This window comes from Cyclopterus lumpus, chromosome 7 (genome assembly GCF_009769545.1).
Source record: "Cyclopterus lumpus isolate fCycLum1 chromosome 7, fCycLum1.pri, whole genome shotgun sequence".
NCBI lineage: Eukaryota > Metazoa > Chordata > Actinopteri > Perciformes > Cyclopteridae > Cyclopterus > Cyclopterus lumpus.
Genome location: NC_046972.1, coordinates 18,142,441 through 18,164,310, shown reverse-complemented (window position 1 = coordinate 18,164,310; position 21,870 = coordinate 18,142,441). Strand labels below are relative to the sequence as shown.

Sequence of the window (21,870 nt, the reverse complement as noted above, 5' to 3'; positions counted from 1 at the left end):
GAGAAGACTTGCTACTTTTCTTTTCTTCTTCCTATCATTTTAAATCATAATGTTGAGGTTTATAATGTTGGTTGGACAAATGTTGGTCTGGGTATCAATTTTCACAAAACCTAAAAATTATCAACCAATTAATAGAGAAAATAATCAGCAGAATAATCCATAATAATGATAATCGTATGAAGTCAAAATTGAGATCCATCTCCACCAACTATAGCAGTGACATGCAAAGATATAATATTTAATAGTATAACAGTGACAAGGGAGGGCTTTTTTTCTAATATTTTTACAATTTCTTTTTTTTAAAGAAGAACTAAGAATCTGAATACATCCTCGACCACTAAAACCAACAAAAGAAACATCTGGGGAGTTCCCTAGGAAATCTCACCAGTTTGGTTTGATGTGTGTCTAAATAAAGCTCCCGTGACATGAAAGCTACATTGAATCATCCCCGAAAAAAAATATATATAAAAAAGATAATGTGTAAGTGTTTGATCTTCAGAGTGCAGTGTAGCCTTGTCTCCAGCCTACAGAGGAGTGGGAGCCTCCACCGGCTCACTCTGATTGGCTCAGACACGGATAACTCCATTTTGGAAAACAGCTGTTTGAAGACACAACCTTTTCTCGTTGTTTGCAGACGGTACCCTAAGAAAAAACACCCATGCTTTCTTAACACACACACACTCACACTCACACACACACACACACACACACACACACACACACACACAGGCACTCACACATCTCCTGAGCACCACGGTGTTTTTTTGCCCAACTCGCGCGTGCTTTTTTTTTTTTCGGCCCCGGTTCGACTCGCTTGCTGCATTTTTTTTGTCCGACTGCCAGTAAACTTAACTGGGGGATCCATGGTGTTACATTTCCATTGAAACAAGTGGATAACAGGAGGCGACCCGACTAAGGTGAGTGGCGGTGTATTACTGATACGTGTATGGCAGGGAAACGGCTTTATCTCTGTGTGTCTGTGCAAAAGATGGTAAATGTTTGAAGTGACCAGCCGCAGGGAGCTGCAGAGTCACGAAGCGAGTTTTTTTTTTTTTTTCTTTCTTCCAGGATTGTGAAAAAAGGCATTTTAGCAGCCAGCCCAACGACTAACGACAGACAAAACATCTTTCTTCGCAGAGCCGTTAGTGTCCACTGTAGCGTTAACACGTTGAATCTGTCAAACGGGTACAATTAATTCCCCTCGGGGAATTGCATTATGAACGTTAATCACATTTTCCCCTCGAATGTATGAGGCATTCAAGTGCATCCATTATGCGAGTGTGCATTGTGTATGTGTGTGTGTGTGGGTGTGTGTGTACAGTTATAAAGGACTGGCATGCACGTCCTTCCCACACATTAGCTGCTGCATTCAGGGGAAGCTAATGACAGCCCGGGTAGCTTTTGAAAAGCTCTCATCTCCTCCTCTCTTTCGTCAACTGTGGTTTTCTTTTGTGTGTATTTTTTTTTCTCCTGTTCCCCCCCCCCCCCCCCCCCCCTCCTGTCATTGCATCCAGCCAAGCCAACCACCTCCCCCGGTGTAAACACTAATCAACTTCGTCTTCTATTTCCGAACTCGATTGGATAACATGGCACAGTGATGACAGCAGGTTTTCATGCAGTAAGCTGTCTGCCGAGGGAAGAGGGAACATGCCAGTCCTGTTCCTCTGGAGGTGAATCTTGCGAAATTACAGGGCTGGATGGAGATGGTGCTCAGATTCAGAAGCAGCAGCAGCAGGAGGAGGGGTGGGGAAGCAGCCGTGGACACCCCACTTTGCCTGAGTGTTGCTGGGCACGTGCCAGCGTTACTGGGCACAGGCACTGGTGAACATAAATACTGGCTTCTTGCCTGCAAGTGTTGGTTTGCTTCACTGTCGACTGGCTGGCTGACATTAACCAAAGCAGTGTTCTCCCCGAGCCCAGTCAGTGCACGGTTAACATGTAGTCTATTTAAATGTACCAACAATTCAATTTAAAATACCAGTGTTGCAATATAACCAGACCAGTGTCAGCGGGATGGTGGCACGTTTTGACAGGGAAAAGCTTAATTGACCGTGATGTGTTGTGATGTGGCATTTCATGGCTCAGATAAACTTGCACGTCACTTTACATCCCACATTTTGGAAAGATAAGCAGGCAACTTTGTGATTCTCCGTGCGGGTAAAAATATACCTTGAAGTCACTATGGGTAATATGTAGGGCTGTAATTATTTATTACATTTCTCTGCTGATCATTTTTTGTTCATCTTTTGACTTAATGTCATAAAATGCCCATCGCAATGTCCTAGAACCCAAGGAGATGGTATCAAGTAGCGATGATAGTACAACTTTATCAATAGCTTTACTGATGAATGGAAAAATCTATTAAAATCATAGGGGATTAAATCACTTGATGAATATTTCTGTACAGTCTGACATCAAATATGTCTTTTTTTGGAGTCGCGCTGCACTGCCTCATCTCTCTCTTTTGTACCAGCTAACCAAACATGGTCCGTTCTCCTTCAAAATGGCCAAAGGAGGGGTGGAGAGCAGCCAGAACAGAGAACGCAATAATACAAGAAAAGCCACCGCTACTCGAGACACACAAGCCCCGCTGCACTTGGACAGATCCCTGCAGAACCTCTTGTGTTTCAATCATATTTACCCAATCAAAACAAGTCTGCACTGAAAAAGATAAGACGGACCACTCACCGCTAAGATTACATGTGCTCTTGGTTTAGATATTTTGAAGGCTTGTCCCACAGAGGCCTTTGTGCCGTATGCACCTTCTAATCTGACGCCAGTCATTCAGAAAGCGTCTAAATCACGAGTAATCGGATCATACTCGTGATGTATCTGCAGTGCTGCACGACCCAACACTCTCACCAACACCGTTCCCTTCCTGCACCTCCTTCAGTAAATGGACAGTCATATCTGCTCCTGCTGAGGGCTGCCAACAATAACATGATTACCCTGAGAACATTTGGACCCCTATATCTCAGTGCTGAGAGGCTGTAATAAGAATACACGGCAGGGGTGGGGGTGTCGGTTACTGCGTGGTTGTTTTTCCGTAAGTGGTCATCATATTTTATTTTCTTGCCAGACCGCTTTCTTTGATCTTCACTTCCAGCCCCGCTGAAGGCTGGAACGGCTTTCATCGTCATGTTGTAATACCCGTAAATTATTTAATTACTGTTTTGAGAATACTGCCGTTTTTTTTTTTTTTTTTTAATGGGAATCTGCGGCAGCGGGATTCAACGCTTTTCTGCAGTGCGGATGGAACAAAAGATGCTTTGGATGGGTGGTGGGGTGGGTGGAAATACAGCATCTAATCTCAGAATTGGTTCAAGGGCCCTTTTTCTTTTTAAATGTCTTTGAGATTACATCGACAATCTGTCGCCTGCCCGGAGACCTTCCCATGATTTAAGATAACAGGATCCGAAAACAACAGTCTGCAGTAACAGTGAGGCAGGGTTTGAACATACTGCTCAGGGTCTATTTTAGTTTGCCTCCATCTGTATAATCACAGGTTTAATGTGTACATATTTTTTTGGGGATGGGGATTTGATGGTTCAACTGTGTTGACCTCCAACTGAATTCTTTGCCTCGTGTGCAGAGGACTTAAGCTCCTCTGTTTTTAGCTCCCAGATTTCCCCCAAGAGGAGAAAATGAGTGCCATCACGCCGGCCTTCATTGTGTCATGTACCAGACAGTCGAGGCTTTCTGATAGATAAAGAGTCGATAGGCTTAGGTTATGGGAATGAAATGATTATTTACTCTGTAACTTCTTATTTTGTGTCGCCAAAGCTCCATTTCTTGTTTTATTTCCTTGAATGTGTGAGTTCAGTTTATTTATGCACACTGGGTCAGATGTATAAACCACATGAATGCAGAGAAACCATGCACACATTGTTTCCCACACTTTCGTTTAGAAAAGACCAGTTGGATGTTATGGAGGGTATAGATGAAATCTAAGAAGAGGGACACAAACGGTGTCTGAATCGGTCAGTCGTGTCAAATCTGCAGTCTACACATTAATGTTGAATTGTTGTAGTATATCAATCTAAGGTTCATATAAAATTAATATTTTTTGTTTTGTTTTTGTGTGCGCGTTATTGCCAATCTGTTATTGGAGTCGTCAGTTTATCGTCCTGTTTTTAAGGCTCCTTTCATATGATCCTTTATTGTGAAGCACTTTTATAAAGACTTTTGACTCCAGCGCTGTAAATTGAATTTGATTTGATTGTCCCTCTGATGTTAAATGATGATGATGATGATGATTTGAGACATCACAGCCTATGATGGTAAATTTAATGAAATAATGATACAGGCGCTATAAATAGGCACAGAGTCGAGAGTACCGGTCGTGTGTAATGATAGCTGACAGGTCTAATGGAGTGGTGGAGCAGGATGAAGTATTAGTATTATTTAGTAGGGCATATCACACCTATTTATGACAGAGTTGTGCCATTCTACCATTGTGTTATTTATATATATATATATATATATATATATATATATATATATATATATATAGTAAAAGAAACTGAGGGGAACAACAGCGTCAATAGTGAGAGTACCTTTTTTTTTTTTTTCTTTCTCGGAGGGCACAGTGAACACACCACAACGCTCCTACCTTTTTTTTTATTGGAGGTTTTATTTCGATTAGCCACCTGGGTGCACCGTGGGGCCGATCGGCCACAGCAGGGACAGCAAACTAGGCTGCATGTTTGTACTACTGGGGCCATGATTTTCTATGCTAACATTAGCGAGTCGACCTAGGGAGGCACTACTTTTTTATTGATGTGAGTAAAAAGAGAGGGCATGCATTTCATGTGTTCGGCCCAAGTACTAATTGCTTGTCACGACAGTCTTCCACAAGCTAATAGCTCGGGAGCACTTACAATAGCCATGCTCGTTGTTTATATTCATAATGATAGTTTTGTCTAGATTTTTTTTGGAGCTAGTGATGCTAGCTACTTTCATTGATTCTCATCTATTTTACTCTTGCTAATTTCCCCAGATTATCAATCCTAAATTTTTGCACTAATGATTGTAGCTACTAACGGTCAAAAACAATCAGAACCTGTATGGAAACATGAATGGATGCATCGAATTTAAAGCCACAATAATTGTTACAGCAGCACATCCCTATTTGTGACTTACTGTGGGAGAGGAAATTCTGTTATGCGTAAGTACGAATGTTTTTATATAATGCAACGATACACACATACAACTTTCATACATCTCATGTAAACATGAGCTGCACATACTTTTTAGTTGTGAATCGATACAGAATTGTATGCATCGGACATCTGTAACATAGAATTTAAGATGTCAAATTCCTAGTCGATAGTCTTAAAAAAAGTCGTGCTCCTCCGAGGACTGGAACTAACTTTCATTATTGATTAATCTGATGATTATATTCTCGGTTAATCCAACATCTGAACACTGTTCAAGGTGATGCCATCAAATGTCATGTTTCTTTCTGACCGGCAGTCCAAAAAGCACAGATATTCAGTTTGTGAAGCAGTATCCAATCCCCATATTTGACATGTATGCTTGAAAAATGGTTTGCAGTAAGATTTCTGTCAATTGAATGTGACTTCTAACTCCGCCCATGTTTTGTTTTTTTGGCACATATTACTGTTCATAGATAACTGTATGAAACCCTAAATACTCAACAGGTGGTTGCAAAACATTTGTAATTTGTTTCTTTACGAAGAACAGCTGGCAACCGCATGTGAGTGTTTGTGACATGCTGAGCTTCCTGACAGACAGAGAAAAGACTGTTATTCTCTAGGAATAAATGGGCTGAGAAGTTTTCATGGAACTTTTTGTACACTGAAACTGGGGCACCGTTGAAATGTATTGTAACCACTGTGAATACAAACTGACCGCCGCCATAAACTAGTCACTCCCTATGCCGGCAGGGAACCAGTGTGAACCCAATGATTTTAGGGTGGAGTTGCATCTAAATGTTGGGTAGATTTGATTCCAACTGAAAATTGACACCGGTAATATTATATACTCACCCAGCCAATTTAAATGGCTTAGTCCAAAACCCTGTTACAGACTGCTGCTTCAACCCTGCAGCTACAGGAAAACAGACGGATATTACATATCCATTTGTCAATTATTTATTCTTTCTACATTTATAAGACTCAAATCTATTTCCTATTTCCCGATAAATGACATTGTTTCTCTTCAAAGTGGCAGCACGTCTGTTTTTCAGCATTAAGCCAGTTGATTTAAGAGCAGAGTTATGCCTTCTTACTTCAGCTGGACTGGCCCACAGCGCCAGCATACAGTTCACAGATGGGGCTGAGGTGTTGAATAGACGGTTTAAAAAAAAATCTTTTAAGTGAGAGAATTTTTAATCGAGCGTTATTATGTAAATTAGTTCTCATCCATGCGAATTGGTTTGGAAGTTAACTAGATGTGTACTGTTTTGGCCTCGCAAGTCGGTGAAAGACAATTTGATGAGAATCTCTCTTCAGGACAAAATGCAAATGAGCGCGTTGATTATTTCAGGTGGAGTGGCCCATTTGAAATTTCATGTGAAGTGGTGAGACGGAAACATGCTGCAGGCTGCAAGGAACGTGAACTTGCCTGTTTGACGGGGAATCGCGAGCTTGTGATGTGCTTTACGCTTGATCCACTTTGGGAATTCTCACGCTCGGTTTGCTTTAAAATATTTGATTGTTTTTCAGAGAAGGTTTTCTTCCAAATCCCAGAGGAGGAGAAACGATGAGCAATGTTGATAGAAGGTTGCTCACAGGAAGCGGAGAGCAAATTAACTGTCACTAAAATTAACTTTACAATGATTTTTATTAAAAGCACTTCCCATTTCCCTTTGTGGCGCTCGAGGAAAAGTGAGAACAAAGAAAATCATGAAATGTGCCAATTACTCCTAATTAGACAAATACATTGTTATTGTTAAATGGGCTGAAGGAAAACACTAAACGGTGACTGAATGGTCAACAGAAGGTTTTAAAAAAAATGAGGCCTTGACCTTTCGTGCAGGCAAAGAGCACGCCAGTGCCCCCAAGGAGAGCCAAGCCCGCGTAGTCGGGGGTCCTGTCCTACTCACAATCTTGTAGCACTTGCTACACTTAATACTCCATTATTCATGTATGAGCTACCCGTTCTCACTCCTAACTCAGTGCTCCTCTGCATCAGAGATCAAGGCACAGAAGCCCCCGTTAGCAGCTCTATGCAACGTGAGTTGAGTAGCCAGTTTACAATCTCGTGAACCCAATATTTCCAGAGCTCTCTTTGGGAAAGTTATTACATACTTCCACTTCGACTCGTGGATGAACTGATTCTATTTTGATCTGAATACTTTCTCGACTGGTGTCAAAGTGGGTTTGGTGTAGATTAGAAAACGCTGAAGGTGTTGGTCCTGTATACCAACATGAGTGACGGTCTCCTTATCTCGGTGTGGATAAAAGTGCAACGTTTGCCGTGGCTCTTTTCTGTGTGTGTGTGTGTGTGTGTGTTTGCTCATGGGGAGGGTTACGGATGTGCCTTTTTTATCCCCGTCAACTCAGCAAATCGAATCACACGTCGCCCACATCCTCCCAGCCCTGTGGGATTTAAAAAGTGTGATGATGCAGCCGAGTGGCATACCTCACACACTATGTGGCCGTCATAACAGGTGAGAGGAGTGACTTCAAATGATTTCATATGCAGCATAAAGAGCAATTGTGCTTCGAGTGATCAAATGTAACTGAGCAGTCTTTGGCTTAATGTTCTATTTTACCTTTTATTTTATTATTGGTGTGAGAATGTATGGGTTAAATTCTCCGAACAGGATGAAGCCTGCAACCAAATCATACATTCTGTTTTAAATTGGCTGAATGGTTTTCTTTTTTAAGTATAGTAAACACACTGGGCCACTGGATATTTCCATAAGCGCAGCAAACATACGTGCAATTCTTTCTCTGCACCCCTCGTCCTCCCTCTTTTTCTTCTCGTCATCATGCTTTTGTCTTTCCCTCATCCTCAACTGCTTTCCATTTCGTCGTCCTCTACTCATTTATCTTCCCATCTCCCTCATCTCACACTTGCTTCGCTGTAGTCCTCCTCCTCCTCCTCCTCCTCCTCAAACTCAAGGGTCTTTTTCAGCCTCCAGTTGGTGCACAGAGAGCCTGGGAAAAGGTGGGGCATAAACAACACAGGCAAACAAACCGCCTGCTTCCTGCCGAGGTCTTGTGTTGTTAAATCTGTGCCCAGAAATAGAGGCGGGCAACCTTGCAGTAGAATTAGAATAGATGGAACGGACAGTGGGAGGAAAATCACGGACCAGCACAGCAGTTCTCCACATGAGTCCATCAGCCTCCAGATGTGGAAACTAAGCTTGGTGACAGCTGAGGACTAATTGGAAGTGGAACATAACTAGTGGTTGAAGCAAAAACAATCAGCTGATTTTAATTGACTAGTTGATTGCTAATAAAAATTAATATAAATTGTGATAGACATTTGTTGATGACTCATGGAAACAATTTAAATCAATAACACAAATGATCTTAAGTTGCAGCCCAACAGGTAATTTTAAGACTAGCAGGGCAGAGGAATTGTCTTTTTTTTTCTTTCTTTTATTCCAAACAATCTTCGATAGACACAAGGTGATATACAGGATATCTTTAAGGTTTTGGACAAAACACGACTCTGGAAGATATCACTTCTGACTGACACTTTTTCTTATTTCCTGACATTTTACATGCAAAACAATTAATGGATCAAACAATAATATACATAATTGTTAGTTGCAGGTGTAGTCACACATTTTTGACATATGTTTAATAGAAAATCACCAATCCTTCACATTATAGAAAGAGTATTAATTAAAGATCTGAAAAGATGAATTCAGTATTATTCTTGATTGACTAACTGATTCAGCTGTTCAAGCACAACATGAGTCTAAACATCAGTTTATATTAATTTCCGGTTCTTAGAACAAGAACAGGATGAAGATTTAATTTACACTTTTCTTAACAGAATATACAATTTGATTTTACATTTAAAGGCTGCAACTAATTCATTTACATATTATTTTCTAGAAGGACATTGAAGATCATATCATCATCATCATTTCCATCATCTTCAACATCTCAATTCAAACATCGGAGAATAACTTGTTTATTTCCCACCAGCAGTCCAAAGACATTTGATATTAAATGATGAAATGGAAAAGAAAATTACATTTGAGGAGCTGAAACAAGAGCTACTGTAGATACAACAAAATGGTCACCTCCAATTAAAAATGATTATCAAAATAATGGAGACATTTCAAGTAAACCAGCCAAGAACAGATGTAAAATATACAACTTTCAGAGTAAATGGTTCCTTTTTTAACGTGTCCTTTCAGCTCTCTGTACTTTTCCAGACACACAGCAGTGTCACACACATCTAAATATTTTCAACTTGGCCGTAGCACCTTTTTTAAAAGTCAGATCCTTAATTTACAATATCCCCAGTGCTGCTTTATACAGACATACATTAGTTTGGCTTTTTAAGTAAACAAGAGAATAGCAGTTCATGAGACGTTTTTCTCAAGGAAGATCAATCTCTTTGACTTGTTTTTATCGTGAGAAATATATACGAGCAGTGGTGGAAGAAGTACTATGATCTTTTACTAAAAGGAGCAATTTAGTGCAGAAGTGCCTTGTAACAAGTCGTGCCTTCAAATTAAATATTTAGGTGTTGTAATCAAAATAAACTTAAGTAACGGAAGTAGGCTACTCATTATGCAGAATGGCTCATTTCAGAATAATATATATTGTGTAATGGGTATTATATTACTGATCACTTAATAGGACAGTTCATCCATAAATCAAAAATGCTTTTTTTTCCTTTTACCTGTATTGATATTTAACAACCAAGATTATTTGTTTGTGAGTTGAGGCCGTAGAGATGTCAGCCTTCTCCCAAATACAATGGAGCGAGATGGCACTGAGCTTGGGGTGCTCAAAGCACCAAAAAGAAATGCATGAAAAACTCAACAGCAATGTCTTATTCCAGAAATCAGGAACTTAATTCACAGACCTTGTCGGGAGCCGTTTCATGTCGGAACGATGGCTAAAAGAAAATAGATCCTGTGCTGAGCTTCTTCGTACGAGTGATTTCTGTGTTTTCACTGCTCAGTCATAATAAGAATCTGTTTCTGTCGACACATTTATGTTTGTGACAACACTTCCTGTGAAGAGTCTCAAGCACGATGAGACTCTTCACAGTCGCGATGCCATTTAGAGACCGAGATGTGAGAATGTTCTTTTTTCTTGGGAAGGGTGGGTGGGGGGGGGGTGTCGTAATCACGATCTCATTTCAGAGTCCAGTCGAAGCACCTGCTCCTGACTCGGCTGTGAATCATGGGAGCTTGATGAGACTCACACCCGTCCTATTCCCACACTCAACAAACACAAACCAGGGGATTCCCTATAGCTGGAGACAGGGCCTGCTGCTACACTCATCGTCTCATATGTCGGGCTGTCTGGCCACTTGTCTCTGCTGCCTGGAAAAAAAACAACCTTGCTTGAGCTTATTTGCCGTTTTTTTTTGGGACCGAAGGGACACTCGCACATCGGACACAGTAGCGTGCATCTAACACCTCTGGTAATGTAACCTTTACCTCCCTCCAAACATGGATATCTGATCCCTGTGAATGTAATATTATGACGCTCTCTCGCTTCAAGAACTGCTATCGATTGACCCAGCTGTTGCTAAGTGAGCTGTGCTAACAAAAGGGAATATGTTCTGTGGTATACATAATGCCTGTCTCTTCAGTGTTTATTGTGCTCTCCTGCCATCTGTTAAACAGATGACGCAGACTTGGTAGATTAACTAAATCTGGCGTTTTGGGTTCCAAGTTTGTGTTGATGACTAGGAAGAGGAGCAGCTTTTTTGTTTAAACGTGTATCTACGTCTGTTATTCAAATGTGTTCAGCATTATTTTTCAACGGCGAGTGTGGTTTGCGTTAACTGGAGGTCATGGAGTGCTTCCTGTGCAGAGGCTAGTCATGTGACTGTGGCGTGGTCATCTGGGTGGAATCAGTTGGTGACGTCTTTGATATTTTAAAGCAACAGTTGGACATTTTGAGAAGTAGGTTTATTCAGTTTCCTTGCTGATGAAGATGGATACCCCTCTTCCCTTCTTCCTGTTCAACATTAAGAGTTGTGCCTGTGAGGCGTCCAAGCAACCAGCGTTCATTCCAGGAAGTCACGCAGCACCCGACATAGAAAGTCCAGTGTAACTAAAAGTTACAGGCAGCCAGACAGCGTTGAACACCTTCAGGGACGTGTTTTCATGGGAGGTGGCACATTTTTTTAAGTGAGTAATGTGTTAAGCGTTTCATTGACGTCATTTTGCTGCTCTTTGCGGTTGTGGTTTGCATGTCTTTGTGGTTGTTTTGCATCTCTTTTGTGGCCGTGTTTCCCTTTTTTTAATGGTCGTTTTTGCATCTCGGCGAGGTCACACATGTCCAGATCAGGCTTCTTAAGCAAGAGGTGTTATCACTGCAGCAACGTGTTGATTGTTCTTGTTGTTTTGGGAGAGAGGCACTGGATGCTGGCTTAAAACAGTGTAATAGGAACATGGTCTGGTGCACATGTGGATGACCTAATTTTGTTTAATAGAGACACCAATTTCATTAGCTTTAGCTCTTGTTGTTCTAAAGAATGTCATAGGTGGAGACTCACACAACAGTAGAGGTCCCAAATAGTTGATCAATCTGTATTTCTAATACTAGATCCAATTGTCAGTTTTAGCAATAGTAACAGCTATAAACTAAATCCAGGGTGTGATCGTGTGTGCCTGGTTTTAGCTTTATTTCACTGCCTGTGGTGGATATCGAGCAATAGTGAGTCAGCTGCCTTGCTGATGGATGGATCGCTGTTTAATAGCAGCCAACCTACCACATTGATCCCCCTAACCTGGAGAACAAAGTCAAGAAGACTTTCTTCACATAGACACTTAACCACACAGGTTGCCTGCAAAGTTTATAATAGATTTGTCTGACCACTGGGGCTCATGTTGCTTGAGTACCTTGTTTCATCTCTGACCTTCTCATCCACTAAGATCCAATTGTAGCCTGAAGTTTCTCAGGCAGGGAGCAGATAGGCGATCCTTACTTCTGGTGAACAAAACAAAGAATGATCCGGACCTTTTTTTTTTTTTAAAGTCATCAACACTGTTGAAATCCTGATTCTTTAGGTTTTACAACCTGCTTTTGTATTTAGTTTGATTTTCATCTTCATACTCTACATTATAGCTACAATTAATCAGATAATCGTTAGAAAATGAAAGGCTGTCATTTTGAACACATTTTTTTTTTTAAAGGGCCAGTGTAGCATTTTGGGGGATCTATTAGCAGAAATTGAACATGATATAACTAGAATTTAACTACTTTTTCATGAGTTTATAATCACATTAAATTGAAAATAGTGTATTCGTTAACCTAGAATGAGCACTTTATAATCACAAAGGGAGCGTGCCCTCTTCATGGAGTGGAGCCATATTTATACAGCAGCCCAGAAAGGACAAACTAAACACTGGCTTTAGAGAGGGCGTTTTGCGTACGTTACAGCCACTGTTTTTGTCCTACGCACACGAGCCACAGAGTGCACCGTGGTGGCCCACCGTCAGCCGCCGACTAACTTCCGTTGCTCTTAAAGTAGTGTTATTATGGTAAGGATGGCTTCTGCGTTCAAATGGTTTTGCACTCAACAGATCATAGTACTGCAGTCTTGGAAAGGGAGGAGTGAGCAGAGGGGTGGTAGATGCTGCCACGGTCCCTTTTTAAGCAAAATGTTACACACTGTCCCTTTTTTTTTTTTTTTTTTTTTTTTAAGCAACAGTTTCCAGTTTCTCAAAACAGTTTTTTGTTTTTCTCTATGATAGTAAACTGGAGATATGTGGGTTTTGCTAGTAGTAGCAGTCAAGTCGGCAACAGAGATAATCTCACGACACTTTTGATATAGAGCAGGTCAAGTAGTCTTGGCTGTAGTGGTACATTTAGTGACGCATTACTTCACTCAAATGTGCAAGAAGTTGTCCCTGTCTTTTCTCATACATTAGGACTTTGTGGTGTAGAGGGAATTGGCAGTTACGTTATGTAATGCCAATCTCATGTTCATCCCACATAGGACCAAGCACCGGACGTGGGGTGACAGAGCCTTCTCTATATCTGCCCCCTCCCTCTGGAACTCTCTCACCAAACTCATCCGAGACTGCACTGATCTTTCCATATTCAAATCGCAAATCAAAACCCACCTGTTCAGAACTGCTTTTAATGTGTGATTGTTTGCTCTATGTTCTTATTATTTTTTATTTATTAGGGTCAGAGCGACTGACAAAGTCCCTATTTGTTATACCTGTAATTTTAGTTATATATATATATTTTTTAGCTTTTAGGATGTTAGAATTATGTAAAGTGTCTTTGAGTATCACGAAAATCGCTATATAAATTAAATGTATTATTATTATTATTGTTATCATCATCTGTCCTCAGAAAATGTATAGTTTTATAACGGTGAAGTAGAGCTGAATAAGCAACCAACTTGGATATTTGATGAATCTTTTCAGTCTTTTTTTCTTGATGCTAAATTGGCACAAATTCTCCTTAAATGTCAGGATTTGCTGTAATTGAGTAATGAACAGTCAAAACCAAAACATTTGAAGACTTAATTCCTCAGGCTTTGGGAAATGGTTTCTTTCTCCTCTCTGGCATTTTATAAACTAAATGTGTCTCTGTGGCTCCCACTTGTGAAGTGGGGAACACTTCACTTGCTGGCCCTCGTCTGAATGCCTGCTAAGATCATCCGTCCAAGCTAGATTGATTTTTTTTAAATATTTTTTTTATGTGGCTGTAGCTTTTTGAAGTAGCGGCTTTTGCCAGGGCCTTATTGTTTTATTCATTAGTTCACTGAAGACTTTTCCACACAGCAGCAGATGCTAATAGCCTTGGTCAGGCTTCTTATCTGCGGTTCCTCGGCTGATTCATAATGCCTTCAGGCACAGGAGCTCAGTGCGCTCATTTAGGATGGCAATTACGTGAGAGTGGCAGCGATCATTCTCAGTATCTCGGCTCAGTGAGAAGGAGATACCAAATTGCATTGAGTTTCCCAGTGTTATCAGTGATAATTAAGCATGTCTGACAGAGAAGATGGGGACTTCTACTGTGACTTAATAGTAAGCTTGAAACTCTTAAGTGCCAGCGAGAGCGGGGTGGTTTCAACCCCTGTGTGTGTGTGTGTGTGTGTGTGTGTGTGTGTGTGTGTGTGTGTGTGTGTGTGTGTGTGTGTGTGTGTGTGTGTGTGTGTGTGTGTGTGTGTGTGTGTGTGTGTGTGTGTGTGTGTGTGTGTGTGTGTGTGTGTGTGTGTGTGTGTGTGTGTGTGTGTGTGTGTGTGTGTGTGTGTGTGTGTGTGTGTGTGTGTGTGTGTGTGTGTGTGTGTGTGTGTGTGTGTGTGTGTGTGTGTGTGTGTGTGTGTGTGTGTGTGTGTGTGTGTGTGTGTGTGTGTGTGTGTGTGTGTGTGTGTGTGTGTGTGTGTGTGTGTGTGTGTGTGTGTGTGTGTGTGTGTGTGTGTGTGTGTGTGTGTGTGTGTGTGTGTGTGTGTGTGTGTGTGTGTCCGTCCGTCCGTCCGTCCGTCCGTGTCCACCCACCCGGGCAAGTTTTTAAATGGCCGAAGAGCTGACGAGCAAAAGCTGGCTGTTTGGCAAGTTGCAATGTTCCCTTCACCGGAGGAAATTAGGGTTTCACACCCAAGCCCCGGGTCTTATGGGAAGAGGAAGGATATAGGGCAAATATATACACCAGAGCTGAACAGGCCAGGCTTTTATTTATTTATGAAAGGAAGACCGGAGAGCGACAACAATGCTAATCCCGATGAGGAAATACAGCTCCCTTGTGTTTGAAGTGGGCTGGTTGTCAACCGAGCAGCTGCTGACATCATGTGAATAGACAGTGCCCAGACCACATTTGTTGGGGGCTGAGAGGCGCCGAGCAAGAGGGCAGAAAAGCTGAGGCTCACAAGCGTTGTGGCGTTCGCACTGTGTAGCGCTTAGGTCGGCAGGGTGAAGGGATTTTAATTTGTCTGGGTCTGCTTGTAGGCACCAGAGAACAGACCAGGCAACTCTGATTAATTTGGTAAGATAACAGTTTGTTAATTTTTTTGCTTTATCTTCTGAAGCATCGCAGGACCATGAGATCTGTAAAGAACTGAGACTTGATTATTATCTGTTTGGTACTGCAAGCTGTGGAGGACAGCAATTTCCTCAATTAGGAAGCAGTACAGTTTCTTGGATTTTATTAGAGCTCTCACTAAACTCATTAGTGAGAGTGTGTTTGACATACATTGGTTACAGATCCGATTGGATGCTTTTCTGTCACCATTAAATCGAACATCTTCGGGTTTTGGACCATTTGGTTTTCATATTACAATATCCCAAATGTATGGAGTTGTATAGTTTCATGTCACAATATTGATATATCAATATATTGCCCAGCCGTAGTCCAGAACCCAAAGATATTCAGTTCAGTTTGATGCACGACAAACGAAACCCATTAAGTCGTTTGAAAGGTTGTGACCAGTGAATGTTTTGCGTACTAAAACTAATATGTGATTATCATTTACATACGTTTTTGTTTTACAATTTGTCGATTTTATAGACCAAAAGATAAATAAAAAAAAATTAAGGACAGATTAATTGATAAAGAAAATAATCGTTATTTTTTTCTGTCAATTCAATCACATCAAACATAAAGGCAGTTGATCAAGTATTTAGGGTTTTAAAATGCCAGCGGAAAAGGTTAGTTGCTGGGAGAAGTGCGGCGGCTTTTTTTGCCTCATCAATGAATGCAGCAGAGTTCGTTGTTGGACATGAAATGGGTTGTGAAGACGGCCCTAATGGACGTTGAAATCAGCAAAGAGTTCTTGCCGGTCTAATGTGAGTTTATTACACACATATCAGGCTTAAAAGGACTCTAGTGATGGACTAGCGGGATGCTAGTGAGCCTGCCTCTCTAATGGGCCCAGTGTAAGTGGCTATGCTGATTCATATACCCCCAGTGAGCTCAAAGGCTTCTGTTCCTAGCTAGAACCTCTCCTGCTACGCGTCTCCTTGCCCAAGTGCAGTCACGGTGAATGTTCGTACCCGTCATGAAGGAAACTTCTCTGTACGCACTGCTGTTGTGCGACTTTGATGCAACAATGCAGCTCCTTTCTCTCAGAATAGAGGAATTACCAACATTTTGAAAACCACAAGTTCACTTGGCACTGGTTTCCTCAACAAAAAGCCAATGGAATTTGTCCATTGCCAGTCATGAAGGAAACTTCTCTGTACGCACAGCTGTTGTGCGACTTTGATGCAACAATGCAGCTCCTTTCTCTCAGAATAGAGGAATTACCAACATTTTGAAAAGATTGGAAATGATCCACACAGTGCAGAGCAGAAAAAGAAGCAGCGATTTGCCTTTTTGAGGATTGAGCTTTTATTGTTTTGAGTGAAAATACACACCTGTATTGTGGTAGTGTTTCTAGCTGCAGCTGTTTCGAGTTCCCCCTCTGTAGGCACACCCTGGCCTTTTCACATAAAGGCACCCTTTCTTTTTAACTAGGACACGCACTTAAAGAGAGCTGCAAGTCATCATTTCTGGAATGTGGGTGTGAGATGCTGTTGGGGCTTCGGTGAGAAAGTTGTGAATGATGCTAGGCCGGCATCTATAGGTCAAATATATTACACGTATAATGTGTCCTCTCAGAGGTCATATGTCATGCATGGAGACATATTTAGAGTTTAAGTGGTCACACATTTGATTAATCATTTGCGTAATTGATCAAACAAAGAGGATTTTCAAATGTGCTGATTCTTTTTTTGCTATTCAGTTTTATTGTCATCATATAAAAACTAAAAAAATAATATATATATATATATATATATATATATATATATATATTTATTTATTAATTTATTTATTACATACACACACATTCTAGAGTTTGATTGTTGGTTGGACAAAACCAAACATTTAACATCCCTTCCTAAACATTAGTTCACTATCTCCTGACATTTTACAGGATAGACTAAACAATGCCTCGACCTAGATTAATACAAATAGAATTGCTTGTTGTAGATTTTATTCACCTCAATAAAAAAGAAATAAAATTCCTTCAGTAACACTAAAGGTCATCAGTATCTTTTACATATTCGCTGCCTCAAAGACACTTTACATGTTCATTTGAATTACACAAATCACAGCAGGTGAACAACAACAACGTGCACTGCTTCAGTCTTCAGTCAACGCTACAACAACAACTTCATCATCACAGTGCGATTTGTGGATATCGGGATTAAAAAGAAATGCAGAGCCATTAAACTGCATGTGCAGGAGGCATCATCATTACCATCATCAACCCTCCATGGAAACCTGTTAATGATCTCATGGTAGGACTTGATCCACATGCTCAGGCAAGCCGACTAATTAAACAAACAAATGGCAATTAGATAGGGCTCCCGTTTATGGAGAACAAAAAGGCAATCATAAAACAGACAAATTCATTGCTGCACTAAATAAACAGTCAGTGCTTGTTGTTGTTCTAAACAGTCTTCCAGTCTATTTAGAATATGCATTCATTAGTAAACTAGTACGGGTGAATGGTTGTTTTTATAACGAAATTGTCATATCGTAGAGGCAATTTATAGGAAGGTCCAAGGTTTGCATTATGGTCCAAGCCACACTTTAAGCTAAGCTAAGTTAGCCTGCTGCTTGCTGTAGCTTCATACTTAGTGTACAGACATGTCAGTGGCGTCAATCGTATCATCCAACGCTGAACTTTTTGGGAAATATACTTATTTTCTTTCTTATAAAATCTCCCTTTTAATATATGCTAGTTACTGGGGCATGTTGGTCAGCGTTGTCTTGTACTTGTCATTGCTTGCAAATGGTATGATGCTCAGACTGTATCGGCACATTTCATCCACACATCATCTGTGTGTGTGTGTTTGAGTTGGAAGGACCAAACTGTGTTAAATTGTCCCACTATGCAGCTGTTTATTATTAAACCAAATGGCATTGTGGAATGTCTTAATTTATATTTGAATATTATTTTGTAATAGTGCTGCAGGCATGACATATCTTTTTTTTTTTTAATGCCAAACCACAAGTTCACATGGCACTGGTTTCCTCAACAAAAAGCCAATGGAATTTGTCCATTGCCAGCATACACAACTGTGAAAGTGGACTAGTCAGCGTAATGTTGTCTCATTTAGCTATTTGCTAGCATCAGCCCTTTTTTTTTTTACACACTTTAAAAGCTTGATGGATATCTACTGATGATTGTATATATCGTAGAGCACAAAACCTAATCAAAAAACCCGTTCCACAAACAGATTGACCCAGAGTTGAGGGAACCAGAAGTGTAACGTTCCCAACTCATTTCCGAGTTTTAGGACTCATTCGGCACTCTATAGCACATTTACAACCATTGATAAAAAGCGACCTAATATATTAATATGTTGAGGAGACGCACTCAGGGAAATGCCGGCAGCCCAGAACTCAATGACATTTTCTGAGCTACCGTCTTACCTACAGAGGCTTAAAGTTTGCCCTTCACCCGCAAATTACACATTCCCAAACTGCATCGTCTGCGTGGCTGGTGACCTCTCGGGGGGGTGAACGGCCCTGGGTGGCTTCCTGTTTGGCATGGTGCTCGCACACTGTACATAAGCAAGAAACAAACAACTGTGGGACCATTTTGAGTGACGCAAAGAGAATGTGAGCGAAAGGGTTTCGGGAGCAGGCCGGTTCCTGGGTCTGAGTGTCCGTGTCCGCCAGCTCGTTTTTATTCCTCTCCTGTTCCCCTTTGGAGCTCCAACCCCCCCCTCCCCCCTCACGTTTCTTAAAGATTCGTAGCTTAGCTGCTCAGCTGTTCTGTCGTGTTACATGCTTTATTAGAGGGTATGTGTGTAGCTGCTATAATGTAGTCAGTCATGCAGCCCGTGCACAGCAGTGAGGTCTGATCCGTCTGTGGGTGGATGTTCAGGGGACTGGAGCTGGAGAAGAGGATCAGCTGTCGACAGCGTCTCTAAATGTCTTTCTCCTTTTGTCCCACTGCTACTTTATCTTTTCTATTCTTTGTATCGTTTCTTTTCTGGCGCAATCTTATTTTGTGTCCTCTTCTCTCTGAGGAGTTACCAGCTGTATAGTGTTTTAGCGGTTGGCAGGAACCATGACCTAGTTAAATATGGACTGGGAACAGGAAACAAGAGGAATGAATGGCTAGTGGGAGCTTTTTTGCTGGGCCCTTTCTGGCCACGCCTTGGCTTCTCCTTTTTGAATGGTTTCGAGTTTTTTTTTTTTTTACTCTTTCTATATTGATCAGTACTCTTCACAGCAACCCACTCCTTCCCCCCTAAATACTTGCTGTGTAAGTACCTTAAGGACAGACAAATGGACTCTAGTAGAGAACTATGACTATGCAAGTGAGAGATTTGGTGCAGCTTTTCTTTTTTTTTCCGGATGTAATTTGGACAGCCTATTGGCAGATATGCCAGTAGTACCATTATTTGCTGTGCAGAAATAGGAATTATTAACACCTCTCCCGGCTGCTGTTGGCCTTTCAGGTGGTGGGAGTGCTTCCGAAGTGCCCTCTTTCTGTCCACTCTCTCACTCTGCACGGTCATATATTTATATATATTTGAAGTATTTAGCCAGTATCCCTGCGTCACATTCACAAGACACAGTGATAGGTCCTCCCACGGGTCCTGCAGACCATAGAAGGAAGACAGTGGGGTGATTTATTTGCTTCTGACATCCCCCTCCTCTCATCTTGGCAGGTGTAATGAGAGCGCTGGTCATGGGCAGATGATGGACGTGGAGACGTCGTACTCAGACTTCATCAACTGTGATCGCACAGGCCGCAGGAACGCAGTACCCGACCTCACAGGGGAAGGGGAAGGGGAAGGAGCGGCCAGCACCAGTGAACTCACCAAAGATTTGGCAGAGATGGACCTGAAGGCTGCAGGTCAGTAAACCCTCATCTGAATGCATGCGTAACACAGCGTGAGATGCTTTTCGATCGGTCTGTCTGGCCCGGCTTTATTGAGTATGTATGTATGTGTATATATAAACATACTGTGTTCTATTTTATAATATTATTTATGTTAATGTTGCATCTATTCTGATTTGAATAGTCTAATGTTTGTTAATGTATTGTATGTGTTTAATGTGTAGGAGACTCTACAGCTCATAATATGTAATACAAAAAAAAAAAAGAACAATTTCAAGCCATAAAAAGTTAGCCACCCTACACCCAGGCTAACTATTAGGACTCATGTCTCCATGGTAACAATCAATTACACCTGATACCCAGTGGCACCAAATGACAAAAAAGGAGGAAAACATGGCTCATAATTTGCTAACAATGTCATAAAGTCATTATAAAGGAAGGAAGTTAGTTGAAGCCGCCGTAACTTTAAGTTCAGTACGGTTGCCACGTTTTCTAGTTCTAATTTACCCCGATTTCATGACAAATCCATCCTGCTGAAGATGATGGAGAACTAGACCGCTTTGCCTGTGTCTTAATGCACCAACATGTCTCGATGCCAACAGGTGGTACTGCTCAGCTTGTGGTCTCCACGAGATTCCATGGTTTCGCTTCGTTGCCTGTTAAATGAGTCGTACAGGCAGCACAATGACTGATGGTCCTTGCTTCCTCTGCTCTCAGCAGTGTCAAGTTGTCCCACTCTGACCATTGTGTGTGACATTCTGGTTCTTGCCGACTTCCTTTTCATTCAAAGACAAGTTTCCCATGACATGATATCCAATCTGACAGCTATAAATCTAAGTACTCTAACCCCCAGTCAGCTGGGAAGCATCACGTTTGGAAATAATCTCATATCACGCTTGACACTGTTGTAGTTCCTTCCTTTGAATTATCTTTATTGTTTCTTTCTGGAGCCTGAAGGCAGATTTATTACCTGCTGTTTGGAATGCCAAACCACTTTTGAGCTTGATAATATAAACACATCTTTGACTGACTTTTATTAAATTTTGTAATTATACTTTTTTTTTTTTTTTTTTGCATATTGTTTCATCCAGAAGGAGACCCGGGGGCCTCCCCAGCCCCTGAGGCAGAGGGCTCCACCAGCCAAGATGCCCAGGGAGGTGGAGGCCCGTCCTAAAGCCAGAGACCAAAGGGCGGCAGAGCCGACGAGTGGAAAGTAGAGAGGAAGCTAGTGAATGTGGAGAGACGAGGAGAAAGGAAAGCGTGTATATTGGTTGTCCTAACTGGACACGAGGACACCTTCGCTCACTGCCAGCCTGTTTGGAGCTTCCGTGGCCCAAATGTTCGCCTTTCCATTGGATCAGATTGTAACATGCAGAGCAGAACTGACAATTGAGATGCTGCTCTTGTGCTTCACTCTCTGTTAGTCATTTATATTCCTGACCGGACAAGAAAGCACAGACACTTTGGATTCATGTCTGTGGAGATGAACTGAGCTGAACAGAATTCCTTTATAACACTCAAAACATTGTTCCTAGTATGGAACTGTGTCATGGACGGGCATATTCATATTCATAATCATCCGTTTGTCATTTTCTTTCGATGTGCGTGTTTGTGACCCTCTTGTCCTCGTCATTTTTTCTTTTCTTTTTTAGTAACGAAACATAGTCGCCATTATACTGTTGTGTACGGACTTCATATTTATTGCTTAATGTTCAGTGATAACTTTGTGATAGCAAATTTCTTTGTGTAATAAAATACTTATGAATTACTGTAACACTTGTATTTCATGTTTTCAAGCGTAATTAGCTTTTCACAGGAGGCAATTTGCAGGATCCTGTCAAACACGACAGGTATCGGAGCTGGAGCGGGGCCAAGTCAAACGGGATT

General features: G+C 41.3%; 1 protein-coding gene across 3 annotated transcripts; it reads left to right on the top strand.

Annotated features, from left to right (window-relative positions):
* The first annotated feature begins 524 nt into the window (after window positions 1-524).
* pkig (protein kinase (cAMP-dependent, catalytic) inhibitor gamma) lies at window positions 525-21,757 on the top strand. Of its 3 annotated transcripts, none has more exons than XM_034536563.1 (3): window positions 525-917; window positions 19,811-19,998; window positions 21,075-21,757. In XM_034536563.1, the coding sequence occupies exons 2-3, from the start codon at window positions 19,839-19,841 to the stop codon at window positions 21,155-21,157; spliced, it is 243 nt and encodes an 80-aa protein (XP_034392454.1). In that variant the 5' UTR covers window positions 525-917; window positions 19,811-19,838; the 3' UTR covers window positions 21,158-21,757. The 3 variants fall into 3 exon arrangements, with proteins under 3 accessions (XP_034392454.1, XP_034392456.1, XP_034392455.1); XM_034536565.1 differs by lacking the exon at window positions 525-917 and adding an exon at window positions 10,350-10,593; XM_034536564.1 differs by lacking the exon at window positions 525-917 and adding an exon at window positions 11,073-11,308.
* Window positions 21,758-21,870: the final 113 nt, after the last annotated feature.